We start from the raw sequence: 12,828 nt of genomic DNA on the forward strand, positions 1-12,828 counted from the left end.
TTATGTGTTTTAATTTCAATCATCAATTGTTACACTCTTTTCCTTCTTGAAGATGTATCTGCATGAACTAACCTCGAAATTTCGAAAAAAAAAAAAAAGCAAGAAAAGAAAGACAGTAGAAGGAAGGAAGGAATAGGTTCAAAGAAGGCAACAAAAAGGTCACATTTTTGGTAGAAAAACAGCCTATATAAAGACGTACAATGGCCTTGGAACTGAAAAACATTTAGCAAAATATCTCACATACCCCCTACAGTCCTCCAGAGGACCCCTGGGGGGACACGGACCCCCATTTGAGAAACACTGATCTAAGTGAATGGAGTGATTGTTAGAAAATGTATGCTGTATATTTTCCCATGTCAATAAAGCTTCAATCACATTTAAAACTTATTCCTTGTTACTTCTTTTTACACAAGTTTACACAAGTACAAAACAGAAAAATACTAAAGCAAGAAATAAATAAGTATTGTATAACCTAACTGTACTTATAGAGTACTAAACAGCAACCCCAGTGTGTCAAGTATATTGATTTTGTACTTTTTGAGATACTTTATTGATCCCCAGAGGGTGAAATAACATTTGTACACTCTGTTTTATATAATATATATATATATATATCACACATTACACACAGGCCCCAAAAACACATGTACAAACAGGACCTTAAACATGCATTAATGGAGAGATGATTACACACAACTTTATTTGGGAATATGAACACGTGTTTAAGAAAATATAAAGGTTTTAAAACTGCATTTTGACACAGGGCCACTGTAAAAAGACGAGCTAATAATGCTGACCAGACTTGGGAATTTACTTTTAATGTGCAAAATCTCAATCAACCAACATCACACACTTTCAGCGGTTTATTAGTGAGTTTTTCACTTCCCATTTGTTGTTCTTCTGAGGTTGAATGCTTATTGTTTGGACAAAAATGTCAAAGAACAACAGCATATGTCTGATTCTACCTCGTTATACCATTTAGCTAATCAAACTCGATCCCTGCTGACTCAAATACTGCATCTACATGACTGAATTATTAAATTGTTGATTTTCTGTATGGAGTCTGGTGGGGACAAGCATATGTTGTGGTTCCTTTGAGTTTTAATGCATAATGTACGTTGTTTTGGACAAAATGTCAATAAAATCAAAGATCCTTTACACTAAAGATGTCTTACCTGTCTCTTAAAGGGGCGTGGCATCGTGGAAGGAGGAAAAGTTATATTTAAATAATTTATTACAGTGTTATTTTGTTATTTAACGTTATATATTCGCACAGCTAAAAGACATTTAGCATCACGGATATTAGTTTTTATACGTTGTTGTATATTTAGTTGCAGCACTGCGTTGGCGATGTGTGGAAAAGGACCTTCGTTGACACTGTTCTTGATTATAAAAGGTTTATTACATCAAGGATTTCAGCATCATGACGGATCCTGCAGAACCCGGAGAGTACAAAGCCTGTTGCAGCAAGAACATGGCTTATAAGGGGTACGTTTAGGTAACATGTTAGATAAAGTAAATAGATGTGAGTTGGCAAGTAAAGGTCTGAGTCCCTTTTAGGTCAGAGTCTCTTTGGGGGGCTCCAACACTACACATAAAATCATTGATCCCACTCAGCCCCCAATCACAGAATCACATAAAACATCCTCTTCATCACTCCACTGAGAGGAAAATCATTAATCTTAGGTCACTAACACAGTGCTCATGTCTTAGCACATTTGAGCTTTATACAAACGTTAACCTCATAGGCTCTTCAGATACTACAAAGTTCATAAACGTTAGCTGACGTTAGCTTCTCTGTTGCCAGATCTCGCGAGAGTTCGGTCCTGAGACAGAAACATGTCTCAAACTAAGTTAATTTTCTCCTGATGTGTCCGTCTGAAAAATGCCGTTTTAGTGTCAGAATATTCTGGAGATATGTGGCTTAGTGATAAATGGCTGCAATGTTTACTTTGGTGACTACGGGGTGAAAGAATCCAAATAATCTGTGTTCACGTTCACTTCTCCGTTGGAATCGACACACTCGGACCTGCGGCTAAAGAGCCGTGGCCGTGGCCGAGCCCACGGGACAATCAGACAGGAAACTACTCTGCGTTGGGGCATCTCGGTTCTAAACTGTCTCTGGTAAATAGTAACAAATGTTATGTAACACCTGTCCAATTCTTACACTTTAAACTATTTCTGACCAAACTGCAGACACAAATATCTACATGATTGAAGGATTAAATTGTTGATTTTCTGCATGGAGTCTGGTGGGGACAAGTGTAGTCACATCACCTTTTAAGAGTTTAGAAAAAAGTATTGTTTTCTTAGTTTAATTTGATGAAATACAATGATAACCAAGATGAGATGAAGACAAAAGTACACAAGTAAAAATGGGTACAACTAGATAATATGTAAAAACAAACCATAAAAAAAACAGGCAGAGTTTAAGTCAGAAACGGAGTAAATCAGCTCGTTTAACAGCATAAAACAAATGTGTCGAGTTTAAATAAGTTTCTAAATTGGTCATATTAAGACAGTTGTTTGAGGAGTGAGTTTGATGGAAAGAGCTCTCAGTAACATCAGTGTGTAGCTCTTAAAAGAGCCTTAACGTTGTTAGAGTAACAGAGGGACAGTTAACTTGGTGACGGCCTCGGAAAAGTCACCGTACCACCTTCTGAGATATTTTAGGCTACTTGTTTGTCCTCGTTTCTTGCACATGAGATGAGGACAACACAATAAGTACAATTTCAAAACAACATAGAAACCAAACAAAAGCCAAACCAGGGAAAGTGAATGTCTAGTGTAATATACATTAGCTTGTTTAACGCCACAAAAATGTGAGAAGTGATGAAAGTTTGAGAATCAGTGTGTGGCTCTTAAAGGTTCAATATGTAATATATGTACTGTCATAAAATAAAATAAAATGCCCCCAATGCGTCATCAGATATTAACCCTTGTGTTGTCTTCCCGTCGACCACACAACGTTTGGTTTTTCTGGGTCAACATTTAAAATTAAAGTGGCCGGGTTGGTCCAGTGGGTCGAGCAGGCGCACATTTACATAGAGGTTCATGCCTCGACGTAGAGGTCCAGGGTTCGAGTCCGACCTGTGAGGATTTCCTGCATGTCTCCCCCTTTCTCACCTAGCTGTCCTGTCCATTCACGGCGGAAAAGCCCAAATCAAATGCTATATAACTGAATAAAACCCCCAAATCCAGTGAGAGCAGTGAACTGATCACGTGTTTGACTTGTGAAGAGCGTTGGAGGGAACGTCCACGTTATTTCTTTGGACAATTTGGTTGAAGGAGGATTAAGTAAACACGTTGAGTTGAAATACTATGTTTTGTGACAACAACGCTAATGCCAGTATCTCCTCCGTGACGCACGCTTTCCACACACCTTAGATTGTGATATTATGTTGACATTAAATAGATTTCGGATAATAAACGATTAAACAATCCCTTTGATAAAGTGAAACGTCAGCTCTTAGTAGAAGGAGTGTGTGGCTCTTAAAAGAGCCGTTGTGTTGTTTTGTAACAGCGGGATGTTTACTTGGAGCTGGTGTACTTGGTGACGGCCTTGGTGCCCTCAGACACGGCGTGCTTGGCCAACTCCCCGGGCAGCAGCAGCCTCACGGCGGTCTGAATCTCCCGGGAAGTGATGGTGGAGCGCTTGTTGTAGTGAGCCAGACGGGAGGCCTCACCGGCGATGCGCTCAAAGATGTCGCTCACAAACGAGTTCATGATGCCCATGGCCTTGGAGGAGATGCCGGTGTCGGGGTGGACCTGCTTCAGCACCTTGTACACGTAGATGGCGTAGCTCTCTTTCCTGCTCTTTCTCCTCTTCTTGCCGCCCTTGGCAGCGGTCTTAGTCACGGCTTTCTTGGAGCCCTTCTTGGGCGCCTTGACGGTAGCTTCTGCTGGCATGTTTGTTTTGTTTAGGATTCCCTGAAACAACTGACTCAAACACACCCCCGGACGTTTTATTTATATTCGTTCTATGCAAATTTGAGTGTGCTGTTGCGCGCAGAGGATTGGCTGAGCTTTGTGGTTGAGACTGAGCATGCGCAAACAGAAATAAACCGCCCTACACTTCACAGTGAGGATATATAGGCCTTGCCTTCAATATTGATCTTCTTTTGTACATGTTTCCATTTTTTGTTACAAACAGAGGAGGATGTTAAAGGTAGATGTAGATGAAAGTTCAGGGCCAGACTTTAATATATGCCAGTGTTTTTTAAAAAACAGATTATAAGTATCCAGTTGAAACAGGTCAGCATTGACTGATGGTCTAATGTCTTTTATAACATAAACCAACATAAGAGCTGAACAGAAATTGAACAGACAGAAAACAAGATAGAGTCTCGAACCCCCCAGAATAATGAAGTCGGTGTTTGATCTGTCACTGTCGTAAACTCGATACACTGTCTAAGATTTGGCGCTTTGCTGACCACTTTTTCATTATATCTTTCATAATTCAAACAATGCTTGGCTCGAAGTTTTCATTCGTAGCCATGATCTGACCATAGTCCTGAAGCAACAATGCTGTTATGAATGCACAAAGGATATGTTACATGTGTGATTTCTGTCTGATGTAGGCTATTCTATGTCATGCAGTATGTAAACGCCTTCTCTGCTGTTTGGGTTCATGTTTAGTTGCCACTTTGTGTAGTAAATGGTTCATTTTATAGCACTGCTGTGCAGAGCCAATGCTGCTGCAAATATATTTTAGCCTGAATAGGTTAAAATCTACAGGTTTTGTCTATATTGTTGTGTACAAACTTTTCAGACTGAGCTTTGTGGTTGAGCATGTTGTAGACCTTTCTCAAACTGTGGTCCATGAGGGTACTGCAGGTGGTCCGTGGAAAAGCAAAATAAAATATGAAATAATAGTTTTTTAATCTTCATTTTACCAGGAAATTCCCATAAACAACTTTTTTATTTTTAACCAGGAGTAGGCCTACTGTGTTGTCATGATCACATCACACGCATAGCATACGGCCTACATTACAATGATGTACACATTAATGCTTCCACTAATTATAATCCAATAGAGCTCAACAGTCCCGCCCCTCCTCTGAGAGACCTTGGGTTCCTGAAGTTAATTTCCCGTTCATTTCTCCCGTTGACGTCTGGAAAGATCCGTATATAAAGAGTTTTAGACCGTGCCTTAGGCTAACCAGACGCTACGTGACTCATTAGCATACAACGGATCATTTAGGGTAAAAAAACGAACAGAAAATCCCCAAAAAGTCAAAGGTACAAGACTGTGTACACATCGTCATCTCAGAGCGAAGGAACTACTCCTCCCATAAACCACCGCGCACCACTGAACAAAGGAAGCTAACGTTAGTTTAGCTAACAGCTAATTGGGCTAACCGCTAGCTGAGACAGCACGTAATAAAATAATGTAATAAAAGACCCTCAAAATAAAACCTGAAAATAACCGTTAACATATATAGCGGCTGCTACGTCAGCTGTAGACGGCTTTACCCAGCGTTTAGTTTGAGTTAACGTTATTTTAGACTGAATCAAGCTGTCAGTTAGCGGTTAGCCGAATAAGCTGTTAGCTAAACTGACGTTAGCTTCCCGGCAGAGGCTAACGTCAGAAGCGTGGGAACAGATCGTGATTCGTGCAGTGTTGTAAATCCTCGTGACGGATTGTGCAGGCAGCAGAGATCAGGTACTGACACCCCCCCCACTCCTCACCAACATGAGCTCCACCAATCAGAGGCATCACTGTGGGATTGTGGGTAATGAAGTACTTATCCAAGACATCACGAATAAAAGACATTTATCTCAAAACAAGGGTAGTGCCCCATGATTTTTGGCATCTATATGAGCATATACAATCGCTGAGTCATGTACGCATGCTGGTTTTAAGTGTACCATCGACGGTTACCATTTCATGGCTTATACTGCAAATGTCAATGGAGAAACTGCATTGTATTTTTACTTCCAGAACCCGCTGTGGGCGGGACTGTTGAGCTCTATAATATAAATAGACATTGTTCTAAAATGGGACATTCTGCATAATGAGTACTTTTACTTTTGGACAATTCACGTCCAAATTAAAACTGCATGTCCTTTTGTTTTGGATCCAGACTTGACGGTGGTCAATGCTCTTTACACTGAATAAGCAGAACGGGCTGTTCACACATCAGGCCAGGTAGATGGAGGAACATCTGGCTGAGTGGTGTAAGGACAACATCCTGGTCCTTCACACCTCTCAGACAAAAGAAGATGGTTGGTGACTTCAGGAGAACAAAAGGAGAAAGCCCTTCTCCCCCTCTACATACACGAAGAAGCTGCGGAAAGTGCTCATATGTAAAACCCTGAATCTGAATCGGGGTACATAAAGAAACTGCCCTCTGACAGTTTTTACCTACTAATCAGTGGTGTAGTATAATATATAGTGTATAGACGCAGTATACCCATTAAGAAAGCTCCAGGATTTCCATATACCCACTTAAGAAAAGCTCAATGACACGTAACAACATACTTTACATTATATGTTTTATATATATCTGTGTTTTTCTTCTTCTCATTCAGATTCTGGCCAATATGTATGGTAAGGTACATAAAGAAACTGCCTTCTGACTGTTTTACCACTAAAACTAATAATTATGTTAATTAAACTAACAAAAAACATTAAAGTAAAACTCCATCAGTTAATGTGTACAACCAGAAATAAGACATTATTGTCCTCTTTTTATTTGAATAATAAAATGTGTTCAAACTGCTCAAAGCCAATCAGAAGGAAGAGTCTTAACTTCCTGCCGTTTGGCCCTGCCCAGCGAGACACACGTCACCTGCTCTCTCTTACGTCCGCAGATAGAAGATAAATACAGCCGTTTGAGGTGCGTTAAGTCATTCGTTTCTACGATCTTAACTCAGAAATGTCTGGAAGAGGAAAAGGAGGAAAGGGACTCGGGAAAGGAGGCGCCAAGCGTCACCGTAAAGTGCTCCGTGATAACATCCAGGGGATCACTAAGCCCGCCATCCGTCGTCTGGCTCGCCGCGGCGGAGTGAAGCGTATCTCCGGTCTCATCTACGAGGAGACCCGCGGTGTGCTCAAGGTCTTCCTGGAGAACGTGATCCGTGACGCCGTCACGTACACAGAGCACGCTAAGAGGAAGACGGTGACCGCCATGGATGTGGTTTACGCTCTGAAGAGACAAGGCCGCACCCTGTACGGCTTCGGAGGCTAAACAGCATTAACAACACAACGGCTCTTTTAAGAGCCCCCCCACTGGTCCTTAAAGAGCTCATCTTCTCCATTTATAATCCTTGTTCATAGTATGAAATACATTAAGCAGGAGTTATTACAGCTTGTGTAAATATAACTTCAGCATGTTATTCATCAGTTATTTCCCTCGAAGACCGATAACCGTGACATTACTACTCTGAAAACTATATTGATTACCACACTTGGTTCCGTGTACATGTACACCTACAAGTGAGCTCTTCTGTAACATTCATATACGAAACTAAGCATGGGACACTAAACGTAACTATGCAGCAGCTGAGAGAAGATGTCATATGTAGAGAATTAAACACGATACGCAGAACAATGAATGCATAAGCTAGACATGTTAACAAGGCCTAATTGTGAGCAGGATTATATTAAATAGTTTATTCATATTTGTCCTCTTGTAGCATGTTGTAATGTTTCTATTGTTAGTGAAACAACCGGTAATAAATGTAATATTAAGGAACTCTTAGTTTGGCTAGATGGCTCAATATTCACCTGTTTTTCCCTGTTATCGTCCGTTACACATGTTTAGTATTCGTATTTTTCCTCTTGTAACATATACTCCGTTTCTTCCATTGTTTATTTCAGAACAATGAATATATAACTAGTATAGAAATGAATGTGTAACCTAGACATAATGTCAACAAGGCCTAATTGTGAGCAGGATTATAATAGATTATACTATGTTTAGTATTCATGTTTTTCCTCTTGTAATGTTTCTATTGTTGTAAGTGAAACAACCGGTAATAAGTGTAATATTAAGGAACTCTTAGTTTGATGTGTGAGGCTTTAAAAACAGCCTTTTGTTTGGATCGTTAGTGTTTTGGCGGGCTTCTCGGTCAATTAAACAGATGAACTGGAACCACAGTAGAAGTCTCATAGCCGTATAATAATCTTATCTTCTGTTTTACATCTATGCAGCCGATAGTCTCACAATACTGTGTCTGTAATAGTAAGGTTTCTGTTGTAAATAAACAACCAACCGTCACTAACTGTAATGTAACAAAGGAGCTCTGTCTTTAGTTGTATGTGTTTGGCTCTTAAAAGAACCGTTTGTTTGGTTTGTTGGATTTTCTTCCGGGTGTTTACTTCTTGGCGGGCTTCTCGGTCTTCTTGGGCAGCAGGACGGCCTGGATGTTGGGCAGCACGCCGCCCTGAGCGATGGTCACTCCGCCCAGCAGCTTGTTGAGCTCCTCGTCGTTGCGGACAGCCAGCTGCAGATGGCGGGGGATGATCCTGGTCTTCTTGTTGTCGCGGGCAGCGTTTCCAGCCAGCTCCAGAATCTCAGCGGTCAGATACTCCAGCACCGCCGCCAGGTACACGGGGGCTCCGGCACCGACACGTTGAGCGAAGTTTCCCTTCCTTAGATGTCTGTGGACACGACCCACAGGGAACTGGAGCCCGGCCCGGGAGGACCTGGTCTTCGCCTTCGCTCTGGTCTTACCGACACCTTTCCCCCGTCCAGACATCTTGTTGCTGCTTTATTCTTCGGTGCAAATCGACAGAATGTGCCTACTCATTGAGAGAACCTTCTTTATATAGAGACCAGCTGCTCGCTTATTGGCTGCATCGAACGTAACTGTGATCGACCAATCAGAAAAGAGTTCTACAACGTTTCCGCTTACCAATTTGTTTTTCAGAATAAAACGACGGACCTAACATACGGTAACCTTATTATTATGGGGGTGGCGAGAGGGGGGGCAGGAATTTTTGAGGGGTGGCAACATATGGCAGACGTATATACACTGAATTTAATCACAGTTATCACAGTTTGATGAGAAATAGTATGTACACACTACAAAAGGGCACAGGCTGCCCTTTTGTAGTGTGTGTAGTGTCTGTATGAGTGTTTACACTCATACAGACACACAATCTCATGCAATCAATGTCCTGCATTTGGGGTTTCATGTGAAACAGTTCATATTAGGAATAAGTGACCATACGATGAGATCTCACTTAATAGGAGATAGAAGTATGATAGAAGTAAGGTGCATTATCACAGAAAAGGCATTAAGGTAAGACACAGGTGAAACAGTTTTTGACTGAGACTTGAGTTTTTGTTTTTTTCAGAGAGGCAGCGTTGCAAGCAGCATTTGTACAAGAAGAAACTACACAAAGAAAAACTTCCCCATGAAGATCTATGGACTGAGCTGTGTACTAAAATGAGCAGAAATACACTGTGGAAATAAATGGGTCACGGCACTCAAACAAAGTACTGGACATCGTTTTTATTGTTTACTCAAAACACATTTGTCCCATTTGTCCCTCAGTAACTTGAAAATTTTTTTTGACAGATGAGGTCTTTACTGAAAAAGAGATGAGAAATACAGTACAATATATACAATATTCACAGCAGTTAAGAGGAGAAAACAGTCCTTGGAGCATCAGGGAGGGAAAAATGCCTACAAGCCAAACATTAAGCTGCATCTTTGGATTGTGAGTACTCTAACTAATTATACAATATTACAACTAGTAAAAACATAATCAATTAGGAACTGTCATTGATTAGTTATAACCATCAGACTGTGTTAACACACACTAACATTTTAGCCTGGGAGAGTATGTTTAGTCTATTAATGTCTCTTAAATATTACAGCAAAATGTCCGTCTTTGTCATTTGTTGTTCTTATTCATATATAACTTGTATATTGTATATTTGTATGTATATATGCAGCAACAGTTTCCATACCATGTGGAGCAGCTCGACTGGAGCTCGTTGGTGATGGCCCAGCCCAGGCACTCTGCTTTCCCTTTCACTGTCTGAGCCCTGCACGGTGTCTTGTCTCTCGCTTTCTCCCTCCTCATCTTGGTGGTGCTCTCCCTCCATATCTCCACCTCTGTGGTGTTCTCCCACCTCCTCCTGTCCCTGGTCGCCTTGGCCTTGTATTCTCTCTCTGTCACCTTTCTGTTGCCCTTTTCTCTCCACCTCGTCTTCGTCTTCTCTCTCTCCTTCCACCTCATCTTCTCCGTCTACCTTGCTCAGTTGTTCATTTTCTATTTCTCTCGCCTTTCTCTTTGGTGAGAAAAAAAACACTACATATGCTACCTTTCCTCTTCATTTCTGTAAGATTCAAAGTAACTTTACAACGTTTTCCTTGACAGACGTTGAATATTGAATTGAATATTAGCTTTTGTAGCCTTTACTTTACACAGAACAAACGTCAGACCTAACTAACATTATATGTATAGTTAGCGAAATAACGTTCTTCAACCTGATTTTATCATCTCAAAATAATCATCGCAACTATGCTAGCACTGTGCTTTCATTATAATGTCATTTCTTTATAGATACACCACCACCAGACTAATCAGCATTGCAGATTGAACATGTAGCTGGACTTGAATGGCCTTCTTTTTGCCGTACCTGAAGTTGCTGCATTCTGGCTGCTGTCTGTAGATTCCTTCATGCTCAGCTCGTATTCTTCCAGATGTTTCATACCAGATGTTGTAACAGCGGTGATGTTGTGTATTGTTTAGGTCCTCGCCACCACCAGACTAATCAGCATTGCAGATTGAACATGTAGCTGGACTTGAATGGCCTTCTTTTGACTGAAAGTACTGCCAAACAACACTTTTTCTGCTCACCAGTTCCATTTCCACTTCCTCTCAGCCTGCTGTATTGAAGCTCCACCTACGTAAACACCTTCCTGTAATCAACGGCGACGTCATTACGTCGACCAGCGTAGCGCGCCGAGTGCAGGCGTAGGGTTCAGCAGAAACCCAACCTCGTCAAAAAGCCCAATATTCAGCCGAAGCTGAAGCTGAACCCTGGATTCAGTGCATCCCTGGACCCAATCACTATTTTTTAGTCAATTTTTGGCTAAAAACCTTATTTATAGACGTTATTGTCATAATTTGGTTGTGTTTTGCATCTGAAACATTGCATAAGGGCTTCTTTATCAGAAGCCACTGACATATTTAAAGGGCTCTAATTCCAAAAATGTCCTGATGGCATGACACTTTCTGTGAACTCAGAGAGAACAAAGGACCCTCAAATCAGCTGGAGCCCACTGAGAAAATGTTATCCGGGTGACGCTTCATGGAAGAATGTGTATCCGGTATTCAAAGGTCATAACATTTATGACTTATTCTCCAAAAATGTACACGTCAGCAGTAAAAGTACACAATTATTCTCTGTATTTGCTTAAAATGCAAACTGCAAAATATTTAAAGGGGATAAAAAAATAACATTTTCAATGTTTGAATCATCTTCCAATGGATTACGTTACTAATCAGTAACTGAATACATTTTAGGGTAATTATCCTACCCAACTCTGTATACATATACATTCTATAAAAATATATATAAATAAATACATTAACAAAGTATTTTTTTATATTAAAAAAACTAAAAAGTTAGAAAAAATATAAAATAATGAAATTAATTAAAATAACTGTTCACAAAACTGTTGTCTGTTCACAAAACAATCTTGCATTGCCTGCTCCAACACTCAGAATAAAAAATAAAAGTAATTATAAATAAAAAAAATAAAAAAATAATAATAATAATAAAAATAATAATAATAGAAATAATAAAAAAGTAAAAAAAAAAAAAAAAAAAAATAAATAAATAAAATAAATAAAAAAATAAATAAAAAAAAATACAAAAAAAATAAAAATAAAAAAACATAGTAAAAACTGCATCAACTAAAAAATAAAAAAAAAGCACAAACCCTCCAGTAATCACCAACAATATATGATATATAACCAAACTAAACATAATTATAAACAATAATAATGCTTTTAATAGAGCTTTCTTAAAGTTTTACAAAATACAAGTTATAACTAGACAAACAGTAGGCTACATATCATGCCAGAAAACAAACAAACATAGTTAATAAATCAACAACAAACCAGTGCTAATGTGCATAAATGTGTTTGTGCTCTGAAGTTCTCCTCCGTTCAGTGAGCTCCTGTTTGCACGTCCTCACTGTTTATAACAGTCTGTTATATATGTATAACCATACAGCATCTCGTCTTCCATAGTTTGAAGCATACCATAGGCTACATATGATTATTTGCATGAATTCCTTGTGCTTCTCTGATGATAAATCATCTATGATAGTAACAGATGTATATGAAAGATCACATTTTACACCATAGGCCTACACTTTGAACTGGTCCCAGACGTCTGTTGCTCTGTAGCAGTCCATTAAGAGATGCTGTTGAGCCTCAGCATCGTTGCAGGGAATCATTGGGCATTTGTTGTTGTTGTTGTTATAGCAACTCCAAAACACAACAGCTCTGACAGGAAGTCTGTTTGTGGACATCAGGCCACCTCACCTCACAAATGAAGAGGAGAGGAGTTTCGGGTTTCCCCTCCTGCAAAGGCAGGAGGGGAAAACCCCGGACAGAGAGGCAGTCCGCTGGGAAATTCCTCTGCAGGATCAGATCAGCCTTTACTTTAGAAAAATCAGGAAATAACCTTCCATAGGACAACTGACGTTGCTGTGAGAGCACGCTCCCTCAAATCTGAGTTAATCAGTGAATTATTATACTATTATTTTTTATAAGAGAATCACAGAGACTACTCCTTCATCAACCTGTTTGTTTACATGTTACATCATGGACCTTAGGAAGATTTGTTGGCT

General features: G+C 39.9%; 4 protein-coding genes across 4 annotated transcripts in view; 2 read left to right on the top strand and 2 right to left on the bottom strand.

The window, feature by feature from the left end:
- Positions 1–621: 621 nt before the first annotated feature.
- On the bottom strand, positions 622–3,926 carry LOC144522998 (histone H2B-like). Its single transcript, XM_078258243.1, has one exon. The coding sequence runs from the start codon at positions 3,907–3,909 to the stop codon at positions 3,532–3,534; it is 378 nt and encodes a 125-aa protein (XP_078114369.1). The 5' UTR covers positions 3,910–3,926; the 3' UTR covers positions 622–3,531.
- A 2,932-nt stretch (positions 3,927–6,858) lies between these two features.
- Positions 6,859–8,133, top strand: LOC144522839 (histone H4). Its single transcript, XM_078258088.1, has one exon. The coding sequence runs from the start codon at positions 6,882–6,884 to the stop codon at positions 7,191–7,193; it is 312 nt and encodes a 103-aa protein (XP_078114214.1). The 5' UTR covers positions 6,859–6,881; the 3' UTR covers positions 7,194–8,133.
- A 110-nt stretch (positions 8,134–8,243) lies between these two features.
- On the bottom strand, positions 8,244–8,729 carry LOC144523008 (histone H2A-like). Its single transcript, XM_078258259.1, has one exon. The coding sequence runs from the start codon at positions 8,704–8,706 to the stop codon at positions 8,323–8,325; it is 384 nt and encodes a 127-aa protein (XP_078114385.1). The 5' UTR covers positions 8,707–8,729; the 3' UTR covers positions 8,244–8,322.
- Positions 8,730–12,681: 3,952 nt separating this feature from the next.
- The window catches only part of LOC144523005 (uncharacterized), a 27,361-nt gene continuing 27,214 nt past the window's right edge, over positions 12,682–12,828 (top strand). The window contains exon 1 of the mRNA XM_078258254.1: positions 12,682–12,828. This exon is cut by the window's right edge and continues 29 nt beyond it. Within this exon, the coding sequence (XP_078114380.1) occupies positions 12,803–12,828 (26 nt within the window). The 5' untranslated portion in view covers positions 12,682–12,802.

The sequence above is a fragment of the Sander vitreus genome, chromosome 9, assembly GCF_031162955.1.
Source record: "Sander vitreus isolate 19-12246 chromosome 9, sanVit1, whole genome shotgun sequence".
Taxonomy (NCBI): domain Eukaryota; kingdom Metazoa; phylum Chordata; class Actinopteri; order Perciformes; family Percidae; genus Sander; species Sander vitreus.

Coding starts and splice junctions, on each gene's coding strand:
- LOC144522839 (XM_078258088.1), top strand. CDS start 6,882: ATGTCTGGAAGAGGAAAAGGAGGAAAGGGACTCGGGAAAGGAGGCGCC.
- LOC144523008 (XM_078258259.1), bottom strand. CDS start 8,706: ATGTCTGGACGGGGGAAAGGTGTCGGTAAGACCAGAGCGAAGGCGAAG.
- LOC144522998 (XM_078258243.1), bottom strand. CDS start 3,909: ATGCCAGCAGAAGCTACCGTCAAGGCGCCCAAGAAGGGCTCCAAGAAA.